The sequence below is a fragment of the Lepidochelys kempii genome, chromosome 15 (assembly GCF_965140265.1).
Source record: "Lepidochelys kempii isolate rLepKem1 chromosome 15, rLepKem1.hap2, whole genome shotgun sequence".
Classification (NCBI taxonomy): Eukaryota; Metazoa; Chordata; order Testudines; family Cheloniidae; genus Lepidochelys; species Lepidochelys kempii.
This window is the reverse complement of record NC_133270.1, coordinates 2,044,622-2,056,680: the sequence shown is the minus strand read 5'-3', so window position 1 is coordinate 2,056,680 and position 12,059 is coordinate 2,044,622. Positions and strand designations below refer to the sequence as shown.

Here is a 12,059-nt window from a genome sequence, read left to right as displayed (position 1 = left end):
CCACTCCTCTTGCACCCCACTTCCTTCCGCACAAGCCTCCCTCTCAACCTGTCCCTTATACCGTTCTCCTGCTCTCCTCATCTTACCCGGACAGAAGAGAGGTGGGAGTGGATCTTGGAGGAGGGAAGAGTTGGTGTGAGCTGAGCATCCCTGAGGGAGGAACCCCAGGAGCAGCCAATCCTGCAAGGAAGGTTTGAGCTTCTCGCTATGATAATAGTTTGGTGATTTCTTTGTTCATAAAGCCAAGACCCAGGAAGGGGTGAATTTGGACTCTGCAGAGAGTGTGGGCTGTGTTGGCAGAGCAGACGGAGATGCTTCACAGTACTGTCCTCCTCCACATGGTTAGAACTGTCCTCGGTCAGCAGTTACTCTGGACCACGTGTTCTGTACATTGTTGCTTTATGGCAATGAAGCAGTTGCAGAGGACCTTGACCAAAGGAGCTGTTTATCCAAGACTCCTGGTGTCACACTCACTCCAGTAAAGATGAATTAAATCATCTCCCTCTCTCTCTTTTTGTGTGTGTGTCAAGAGAGAAGGACAAATATGCTAAAAATAAACAGTGATCCGCTTTCCCAAAGCTCCCGAATCAGCAGCTGATCAATCACAAGAGCATCACCTACAAAGGACACTTTCCAAGGGGTTGGTTTCTCTGTAATGGATGCCTGCAAAGTCATGTCAGGCCCAATATGTATCTCATTAACAGCCCAAGCTCTCCACCCTAGTTACACAGCTAAACACAGCCTACAATGGCCAGCATGCTACCCTTTGAGGGAAATCACTGCATTCCTAGGGCCACAGGGCTGTGACATAGACCTTTCAAAGGACTCCAACACTGCACTCCAGTTATTCCCTCTGCTGCAGGAGCCCCTCTGAGTCACTGCTCTTGGTCACAAGCTAGGACAGCCTTCAGGCTGCTCTAGTCTGTGCTGGGGGCCAGCGAAGGACAGGGAAGAGGCAAAGATAGCAGGAAGCCCTCAGCTCTATAGCAGGAATGAATTGGGCTTCTGGTGACCTAAACTCTTGGCTTTCCAGGGAGAATGGCACAAAAAAGTCCCAGTTAAATAGCAAAATATATACTCTCTAAACCATCCTCAGCTGGCTGTTCTGTAGCATGAGCAATTAGCAAGTACTGTATACAGGGCAGTGGAGGATTGGTACAGAGATGAGGGTGGTACAAAGGTGGTATTGGTACTCACTCGGGATGGCCTGGGTTACTTACTCTTGGATTCACTCCCCAGGAGCGGATCAGCCATCTCAAATTCATGCTGATGATACCTTCCTATTCCACTTCACCATCATGTATTCCCTATGTGTTGGTACTCGTGTGTTAAAAAATATATACTTAGCATCCCAGCATTGAAATGTAGCAGCTGTTTAAGTAGATGATGCTCTAGATCAGGGGTTCGCACCCCCTTCTGACAACAAAAAATACTTCACGACTCCAGGAGGGGGTCTGAAGCCTGAGCCCGCCCAAGCTCCACTACCCTGGGTGGGGCAGTCAAAGCCCGAGCCCCACCGCTCCGAGCAGGGGGGCCAAAGCTGAAGCTCAAGGGCTTGAGCCCCAGGCCAGGGGCCTGCAACTTGAGTCCTGCCACCCAGGGCTGAAGCCCTCGGGCTTTGGCTTTGGCCCTGAGTAGTGGGGCTTGGGCTTCATCCCTGGGCCCCAGCAAGTCTAAGCCAGCCCTGGTGACCCAATTCAAAGGGGGTCCCGACCCACAGTTTGAGAACCACTGGTCTAGAAGAGTGAAATTCACCTCTGTTCCAATGCTTCACACAACCACTATGAGCCACTTCCGACTCACGTCTGTGGGCTTATGTAGGACTTCTGTGGTGCATGGAGGCTGTGTGGCCCCTCTGCACAGAGGTGAATTTCACCTGAGGTGAAACAATGACGATGTTTCTAAAGCAGCTTTCAGGGTGCTGTACAGCCAAATGGACACATGCAATAAAAACCCCAATAGTATCACCTTGTGATCTATAAGCAATTGAAGAAGGTACTAGAGAAAGGAAAGGCTCTACATGAGTGCCAACAGTAGGAATAATAAAAACCACAAGAACTGCCAGATTGGATCAGACCCAAGGTCCATTTAGTCTCATATCCAACCTCCAACTATGGGCAGCACCAGATGCTTCAAATCATCTTTGGTAAAGAAATGTTCTGCCAGTATATCCAGCTGAAACTGCAGTGTGGAGTCTGGGTGAGCAGAATGTAATGATGCACACAGGAAGTTGGCCAGGTTAACCTATATTAGGTGGCATGACCCCACAGATTTCTTCTCTGCTGTGTCCTTCCTGATGTGAGCGGTGTGCCTGTGTGAGTGGGGGCGGGTAGGGTGGGGGTTGCCTTGCTTGCTTAAACCTGCTGCTCTTTAAACAGCAAATCTATTTATAAAAGCTAATCAAAGGGTCATGTGACTGGCTAGCAACTGCTTTGTAATGGGATTAGGGAGTGGCCACAGAGCCATGTTGACAAAATCTTTCCTTACAAAATAGTGGGCCACGTACAGTACAACACAATAATTCGATCCAGTGGAAGCAAAAAAGAATCTGCACCTGATCTCATGCATGCAGGTTTACGTTAGGAGTCCCTCAGTCAAAGATGGTGGGGCAGATTCTGGTCTCCAGTACTGCTGGCACCAAGCCACTAGAAAACTGGTGTTATCGGCTACCTGGGAACTCCCCTTTAGTGAGGTGACTCTCTGGGAGGCCAGTGCAGCGACACTACACCCATCCCCAGAGTGCAGGGCTGTAGCCAAATGAAATGGGGCATGATTGCAGCGCCTCTGTGTTTCAAGCTATTTTCAACTGCCTTGGGGCCATATGTAGCCAGGTGTAAAATCAAGCAGTCATCAAACGGCTCTAAATAATGCTGGGGACTGAAGCAGTCTCCAGCCAGCTGCAGAACCTAGGGGCCCACAGGTGGCAAACATTTGTCCCTCCCCTCTGTGTGCTCAGAATGCGGATCCAATGGAGTCAAACCAGTCTAAAGCATTGTCCTTTTTTGCTGAAAAAAGGCAGCTTCCTTCACATTTACAGCAGAAGAGCAGGAACAAAAACAACATCCTGGCTGATCAGTGTTAACGGCCAGCAGACCTCACATGAAGCACCACCTCTGTCCCCAGCCAAGCCTATGGCCATGTCTACACTACAAAGTTAAATCAACTTCATGTAAGTTGACATTGAACCTCCGATTTAAGCAAGTCGATCTTGCATGTCCACACTATGTTCATTGGCTCAGGGCGGCGCTTACCTCAAGCAGCTCCCAGAAGCAGCAACATGCCCCTTCTCCAGCACCTACGCTGAGGTACACCCAGGCAGCTCTGCATGCTGCCCCATCTGCAGACACCGCCCCTGCAGCTCCCATTGGCTGCGGTTCCTGGCCAATGGGAGCTGCAGGGGCAGCGTGCAGAGCAGACGGTCCTGGCTGCCTCAACGCATAGGAACCAGATGGGGGGGGGGACATGCAGCTGCTTCCAGGAGATGCGTGGCGCGGCTCCTGACCCTGCTCCCCAGCTGGAGCAGGGCAAGCCCCAATCCCTGCTCCCCAGCAGGAGCTCGAGGGCCAGATTAAAATGGCTGGCGGGCTGGATCCAGCCTGTGGGCCGATGTTTGCCCACCCCTGCTATAGCACAATAAGCATGGACCCTACTCAGCTGTACACTGTTGTTGTGAGCATTACAAACACCTTGCGCCTTATCCTGCGGGTATTTAAACAGCCAATACAGGAGCCGCTGCACAGAACAATGTAATGCCATGCAAACAGCTCTGCTGGAAGACATAGAGCTGAGCAATTCACAGTTGCTGGCAACAGTCACGCATCACCTTGACACGGTGGAGCACTGCTTCTGGGCCTGGAAAACCAGCACTGACTGATGGGACAGCATAGTTATGCAGCTATGGGATGATGAGCGGTGACTGCAGAACTTTCGAATGTGCAAGGCCACTTTCCAGGAACTGTGCAAAGAGCTTTCCCCAGCCCTGAAGCACAGAAATACTAAAATGAGAGCTGCTCTGACAGTGGAGAAGCTAGTGGCGATAGCTCTGTGGAAGCTTGCAATGCCAGACTGCTACCAGTCAGTGGGGCATCAATTTGGAGAGGAAAGAGAAAAGGAGTACTAGTGGCACCTTAGAGACTAACTAATTTATTTGAGCATAAGCTCACGAAAGCTCATGCTCAAATAAATTGTTAGTCTCTAAGGTGCCACAAGTACTCCTTTTCTTTTTGCGAATACAGACTAACACGGTTGCTACTCTGAAATTTGGAGTGGGTAAATCTACCGTAGGATCTGTTGTGATCCAAGTTTGCAGGGCCATCAACAGACTTTTGCTAAGAAGGGTATTGACACTGAGCAACATGCAGGGCATAGTGGATGGTTTTTCTGTAATGGACGACAGAACGCATATCCCTATCTTGGAACCAGACCACCTTGCCAAAGAGTACATAAACCGAAAGGGGTACTTCTCAACAGCGTTGCAAGCACTGGTGGATCACAGGGTCCGTTTCACCGACATCAACTTGGGATGGTCGGGAAAGATGCATGACATATGTATCTTCAGAAACACCGATCTGTTCAGAAAGCTGCAAGCAGGGACTTTCTTTTCAGACTGCAAAATAACCATTGATGATGTTGAAATGCCAATAGTGATCCAGCCTACCCCTTGCTCCTATGGCTCATGAAACCATATACAGGCAGACCGGACAGCAGTATGGACTGGTTTCCCCCATAGGCTGAGCAAGTGCAGAATGATGGTGGAATGTGTCTTTGGACGTTTAAAAGGTCGCTGGCATTGTTTGCTTACTAGGTTAGACCTCAGTGAAAGCAATATCCCCTTTGTTATTGCTGCCTGCTGTGTGCTCCATAATATCTGTGAAACAAAGGGAGAAAAGTTTTCGCCACGGTGGGGGGTTGAGGCAGATCGCCTGGCAGCCAATTTTGAGCAACCAGACACCAGCGCAATAAGAAGAGCACATTGAGGGGCTCTGCATCTCCGTGAGGCTTTGAAAACCAGTTTCAACACTTACCTGTGTTGTTCCTTATCAAACTCTCCCCTCCATTGCATTTTCTCCCCCGTAAACTCCACCTCCACCAACCACCATGTGTTGAATGAATAAAGAGTCTTTTCTCCTCAACCCATTAAGTTTTATTATGCTGATAAACACACAGACACAGCAAAGAAAAGTAAGATAACCTGGGGCAAAAGGGCTGATAATGCTGTGGGGGGACAAACAAGGAAAGCTTGCTTACAATCAGTCAAAGGTGGGGGAATGGGCACCTTCTGGTCCTTGTACCCTCTTCTGGTGTTGAGTGCAGGGATACCGAACTTCCCCCCGCCGCCTCATAGGACATTTGGGGAGGAGGATGGGGAACTGGGCAAGGATGGCAGCAGGCTCAGCAGAGGCTGCAGAGGAACTCTAGCATCCAGCTGCCATTCTTGAACCTCAACCAGACGCCTCAACATGTCTGACTGCTCCTTCATAATCTGCAGCATCTCTCCCTGTGTGGCCCCCTCTTGTTCCCTGCATGCTCTCCTGTCCTCCCTGTCCATGTCCAGGTTCTCAGACACTGCAATCCTCCATGCTCTGAGCTCCGTCTTGTCACTCTCGGAGGCACGCATTAACTCATTGAGCATGTCCTCCTGACCCTTCTTTTTTTACCTTCTAATCTGCGAAAGTCTGTCCTGGTGTGGAGGATGAGCTGACGGACAAGTTTTCAGCTGCAAGGAATGCAAAGCACAAGGGGAGCATTGACAGTGCATACATTGTTTCTGGTGCAAGGTTAATTTTTTTAATTAAAAAAACCAGCCCTCAATGCACTTCACTGCAAGCCACAATGTAATCACAACTGCTGGCTATTGCAAGAGTCGGTTTGCTGCTCCAGCCATGGTGAGTAAGGCCACAAGGCGTGGGCAAGAGGTCTTGTACTGCTGCTTTTGGGAAGACATCCTTGGGATCCCAGGTTGGAACTTGAGAAAAGCCCCCTTTGCCGCAGCAACTTGGATGGTGCTTGAGGACAATCACCAGTGTAAAGCTCCCAAATAGTTTGTTTTTTGCAAAAGCAGCACCGGGTAGGCGGGAAAGGAGACAAACAGGAAGCCGTCATCCCCCTCTTTTTTCAATGCTGCTTGCAATACATGGTGATCCCTTCCAATCACAATCATGGCACGTTTTGGAAAGTGTGGTTGTGTGACCAAGATTTCTCCAAACAGGGGGCAGATAACTTGTTGCATTGTTTGCAGTTTAAGGGCTAGCATTGAAAACTTCCATTTCCCCAAGGTGACCTTATGCGATATCACTCTCCTGAGGGTAACAGAGGTGGCAAGGGAGCAGATGCTGCAGGTGTCTGGGTACAGACCTGGTCCTTATGCTGCAATGCTGTGTGCTCACAATGATGCCAGCAGAGTTAATACTGGAGTGGCACAGGAAAGTGTCCTACCATGGATTGCAGAGAACCTCCATTAAAGCTTCCTAAAGATCTCCCTGGAGGATTCACGGGCCAGCCCTGTGCATATAAACAGTCTTTTTCGGAGAGCACCCTCTGCATAGCTGGAGTGGCCACCAATACCCACTACACCTACTTGTTTGTTCAGATTCAACATTAAAAATGATAGCATATAACCCAGACAGTTTGATTGGAAATGTGGACCCATGAGAGGTGCCTTCCCCGGCATCACGCTCTGCTACCAACTGGTTCTGTGAAAGGATGGGCTCCAGGGTTCAGAAAAGTTCTTGACTGTTGGGGAGAATTGATCTTCCGCTTGCCAATCTCACATTCTCCTCTTCCTCCTCTTCCTCGTCAACAATGTCCTCCTTGTTGTTGCTGGAGGTCGCCCGGGGCTCCTGGGAGCTATCCACGGAGTGTTTTGGGGCAGTGGTGGGGTCGCCGCCGAGAATCACATGCGGCCCTCGTAGAAGTGGCATGTCTGTGGGGCAGAACCAGAACGACTGTTCACCTCCCTTGTCTTCTCGTACGCTTGCCAAAGCACCTTTATTTTCACGTGGCGCTGCTGCATGTCCCTGCTGTCGCCTTTCTCCCCCATGCCCCGCGCAATCTTGGCCTAGAAGTCAGCATTTCTTCTGCTGGATCAGAGCTCTGCCTGCACAGACTCTTCTCCCCATACAGCAATAAGATCCATCACCTCCAGTGTACTCCACGCTGGACCAGGTTTGTGGCCTTGAGTCTCCATGATCAGCTGTGCTGGCAAACTCTCCATGTTGATCAAACAGAAAATGAAAATGCAAAAGTTCCCCAGGCTTTAACAGAGGAGCGTCTGTTTCCTGTGTACCTGGCTGACATGCAGCGGCGTTGAACGTGTTCTCCAGAGCGGTCACAACAGAGTACTGTGGGACACCTCCTGAAGGCCAATTCATTCGAATTGCACAGCACAGTGTCTACACTATCCCCATGTTCACCCGTGGATGTCAAATCAAGCGCTACGCCTCTCGCGGAGGTGGAGTGCAGAAGTCGACATTACAGACCACTTAGGTTGGCGGAAGGGACTCGGTAGTGTAGATACAGACATTCTTAGATCAACTTAACGCGCTTATGTCGCTACTTAACGCAACTTAACACGCTAAGTTTGTAGTGCAGACCAGGCCTATAAGATGCTGCTCTTTTCTGCTTGAGCCCATTCCTTGGAGATGGAAGATATGCAGCCTTTCACAGACCCGACCACACATCTATGCACATAAGTGCATTCAGTATTTGAACCCAACTTTTACACACCTTTCACTTGCATGTGACTTTCGCTATGGGCAGCTTGCTTAAAGGGACTCTCAAATCTGTCTCCGTAGTTTTTAATACACACACGTGCGCACACACTTTCCATTGTTTGTAAAACCTCCTGAGAAACTGTAAAATCAAAGGTTTTCCTCAGTCCTTTTTCCATTTAGCAAACATCATCCTCTCATTTTAGTTCCAAAGCTGAGACCTGAATCTGGAGCGTATTTCCCTTCAGGTTGGAGCATTTTTAAGGGAGTCTGCATCTAAGCAGGTTCCGCTCAGGCCATTGATGCATGGCTACTCCTAGGGGAAAACTAGGTGGTGCAGGTAATGCTTTGCTGAGTCAGTAGGTGGCGCTCTTCCCCCTGCAGGAACACTGTCCCACCTTGGTGTTTGGAAGAGCAAGGCTGCTGGAAGGCAACAGAGCTATTTACTGACTCCCCCAGTCCATCTCCCTGACAGTGCAGGTGAGAGGTACAGCCACACCCCCGTTAGTGGTCAGTAAAAATCCCCAGGCACCTTTTGCAAGGTCCAGGGCGTGAGCCCAGGTGTCCTGACCAGATTCTAACCTAGATAATTATATTCTGCCTCTCTAAAATTCACCCTGCAGTTTCAAATGAATCCGGGGCTCTCCTTCACTTCCAGTCCCAAGCTGTTGCATACTGTGCACTTTGACAAATGAGTGCCGGCTGTGGCAGTGGTTTCTATGACACAGGCACCTGTCCACTGACCTACTAGCTAATTTCTCATGGGCCACTGAACAGGCATCAGATGGTACCAACCTTTCAGTCTCTGCTGCCCCCAAGGGTGAAAGTAACTCTGGATACTTATGGGTAAGGGGCAGGGGCTGGCTCCAGCCCCTGGAAGAGGTGGGGGCTTGGGCGGAAGGGATGGGGCTGGGTGTCAGCATCCCCCAGCCAGCCCTTCCAGGCCACCTGGCCCGCACCGCCCGGGGCTCCAGTGGCGATTTAAAGGGCCCAGGGCAGCGGCTCCCTTCGCACCCCCCGACCCGTTGGCGGCCGAGGGGGGGGCAAAAGGGGCAGGGAAGTTAAAGCGCTGCAGGGCCCTTTGCTGCAGCAGCTGTAACGTTGCTGCTCCCCCCCCCCATCAGAGGCCCTCCCAGCAGGGCCACTGACGGGGCATGGGGCACAGCAACGTTACAGTGCTGCCACGCAAAGGGCCCTGCAGCGCTTTAACGTGGGCTGCGCATGGGCCGGTGCGGGTTCTTACCAGTACACGGTCCTGGCCCTTACCGGCCCACTTTCACCCCAGCCTGCCCCGAACGTGGGCTGCATCCAAACTGGCAACCTAAGTTTTATATCTCATTATCATTAGCCACTACCTGAGTGTATGCATCCGCTGCTGGGGAATCAGCCTGTTCCCCACCATACGCAGAGCTATGGGAAGTCTAGGGATATCTGTTGTGAGTTAAGGATCACTGTGGGCAATTCTGTGGGCAATTTCTGCAGAGAGTACAGGAGCATCTGGAGAAGTTCCAAACCAACCAGGCCAGCTGTCCAACCATTTCAAAGTGGCATCTTACCTGCAAAGTCAAGCCCCTTGTCCACGTGTTTGACCCGGTAGTGAGCCTGGAGAATGAACGGGTCCTGATAAGCCTCCGAAATGCTGCAGAATGGACAGTGGGTGTGCCTCCCTTTGACATTGGCAGTGCACTGGTCATCTTGGCACAGGACTGGGCTGTAGCTGTGTTCTGTTCCTTTGATACGTACGGAAGGATGAGCCTGGAAAGACAAGAAGACATGGCATCATTACAATAACACTGCGCCGGCAGAGTGAAATTAAGAACCATCCTGGGGGGCATGGAGAGAGAGACTTCACAACTACTATGGCTCCAGATTCTCCTAGCAGAATCACATAGGCGCATTGGCAGCACAAGGACGCATACCATCCCAGACTCAGTCTCAGCCAGCGGGAGGTGCTGAAGGGATGCTGTAGGAGCACTGAATGTGGGAGAATAGTTCCAGCTTGACCCAGCAGGAGGTGCTGTGGGAGCTCCCAGCTAAACCAGTCCTGGCCTTGTCCTAGGTCTACTATTAAACAGAAGCAATGAGTTCAGCAGTCCTGTTTGTGCAGGAGAGGTAGAGTGCAGTGCGAGAGCACCTCCCCTTTGAAACAGAAGCAATCCAGAAACCAAAATGGCAAGCCAAGCCCTGGCATGGTTTATTAAGAGGTTAATAAATCTTTGAGGTCACCTCCTGTCGAGAGCGATCCAGACACTAATGCTATTAAAAGAGATACAGTGTTGCATCCCTAATGAGAGGCAGGAGACGGAAGAGGGCCCTAGAATCATTAGACTGCAAGATATTGGAGACTGCAGCCGAGGAAAATGCTGCATGAGGCTCTTTGTTTCATTTCATAACTTCCGCCCCCCCCCCAACACACACACACCTTGGCAGAAAACTCTCTTGCTGCAAATCTGTTTTTCCCTGAGTCTAGGATTGCAGTGAAAAAAAAACCCTCAGCCAGCATCTTCCAGGGAAGGCATGAGGCAGAGTTAGAGCGAAACTGCAGTGCTGCAATGCCTGTCCCCTCCTCTGGATACCCAGAGAGGCTGCTCAGAGCTGTGTGCCCACAAATCCAGGGCATTACTCCTAGGCAGCTCCGCACAGGCCAGATGCTCCCTGCCCCAGCACAATCAGCCCTAAAGGAACACTCAGTCACAGTAGGCTTGCTGTGTGGAGGGCCAGGCCCTTGGTCCCTCTGAAATAATGGGTCAAATAAGCAACTTAGAGAATTTAAAGCTAGTACATCCCCCCTCTACATCTCAAAGTTGCACCTTATTGGTCCAGGATATCCTTGGCATGGGGAATCCTGAGGATCCTGCCCCTTTACTTCTCCAAATCTCAAAGGGTTCCTGTAGCATGGCACCCCTCTCTCCTGCCAGACAGCACTGAATACAGTTCCTTGGCACCGTTTTGGCAACAGCTAGAGGATATGGGGACACATTGCATCAACAGATGCCTCCACAGCATGTCACCAGCCCAGTCTGCAAGAGACAGGTTCCAGGGTTTAGCAACAAAATGCTGGTGGGGAGGGAATCCTTTCCCCTTTAAAGCTGGAGCGAGAACAGGGACAGCTCAAGTTGTAGAGTCCCATGTGAAATGTATCAGTTTGTTTGTATGAGAGAACCAATACACTGTTGTAACAAGACTTTGGCCTTCTATAGTACCGTCCATCCAAGAGTCCCAAAGAGCTTTAGAAACATCAATGAATTGTGCTTCCCAGCACTCAATGTTGTTATTGGCAGATGGGAAAACCAAGCAGAGAGAGGTGAAGCAACTTGCTCAAGGTCACATGGCAAGTCAGTGGCGGAGCCGAGAACAGAAGCCAGGAGTCCTGACTTCCAACGCATTGCTCTAGCAAGTGGACAATAATCCTCTCCAATCTATACCATCTTTAACAGCTGTGCAACAGTCTGTATCCTGTGACAGAGTCAGGCCAGATGGCTATAGGAGAGTAATTTTTTTTTTGAAGCAAAAAAGGTGGGTTTTTTTATTTGCATAACACACTTACAAAACAAAACAACAGCATATCCAATGTGTAACACAGCAACCAATCACAATTGTTTTCTCATTAGCTTCAGGGGAGGGAAGTGTTCGAGCTTGCCTGAGCCCAGAGCGGGATCTTCCTTGACTCTCGTGGTCTTCCACCCTTCCGAGTTACCTGGTGGTCCAGAGCGAGGGGGCTTCATCGACTCTCAAGGTCTGCCACCCCCTTGAGATACTTGGCGTCACGCCCGAGTGTCACCAACAATTCCCTCCTCTGAAAGCACCCAACAAAAGGGGCAGGCTGTAGGGTGGACAACCCGGGGGGAGGGGCACGTGCACCCACGTGTGAAAGGACCCCTCTAAGGTGGTGGTGTCTGCAGCAGCAATGGCTGGGGCTGGGGTCCCTTACTCTTTCCTCCAATCAAAGGGTCAAAACAAAGGGAGCGGGACAGGGACACCGAGCAGAGAGCCTCGGACAGCGCCCACCGCTCCTCAAAAGCATCAAGGGAGTTGGTGGATGTCGCCCAGAGGAACTCCGCCCGGATACGTGAACGGACCGAGGATCGGAAAATGGCCCCACAGTCACAGGAAACTCCGTCGGCCAACCTCCTCTCTCTGGTTTTATAGATTGGCCGTTTTAGCCAGGGCCAGCAGGAGGTTAACTAGGAGATCCCGCAACTTTGTGAGGCCAGGGATGGGGAGTGCATAAATAAAAAGGTGAGGGGAAAAATGCAACCAAAAACGTAATAAAAGATTTGTGAGGAGCCGGAACAGGGGCTGCAGCCTGGCGCACTCCAAATATACGTGCACCAGTGTTTCCCTCACACC

At 50.7% G+C, this 12,059-nt stretch overlaps 1 protein-coding gene across 4 annotated transcripts in view; it reads right to left on the bottom strand.

Annotated features, from left to right (window-relative positions):
- The window catches only part of LOC140898614 (uncharacterized), a 90,793-nt gene that overhangs the window by 36,348 nt on the left and 42,386 nt on the right, over positions 1–12,059 (bottom strand). For 3 of the 4 annotated variants that reach the window (XM_073312673.1, XM_073312671.1, XM_073312674.1), the window contains exon 2: positions 9,266–9,464. In XM_073312673.1, the coding sequence (XP_073168774.1) occupies positions 9,266–9,464 (199 nt within the window). Of the gene's footprint in view, positions 1–9,265; positions 9,465–10,519; positions 10,580–12,059 lie in introns of those variants that run through there. The other variant, XM_073312672.1, reaches the window with a different exon arrangement.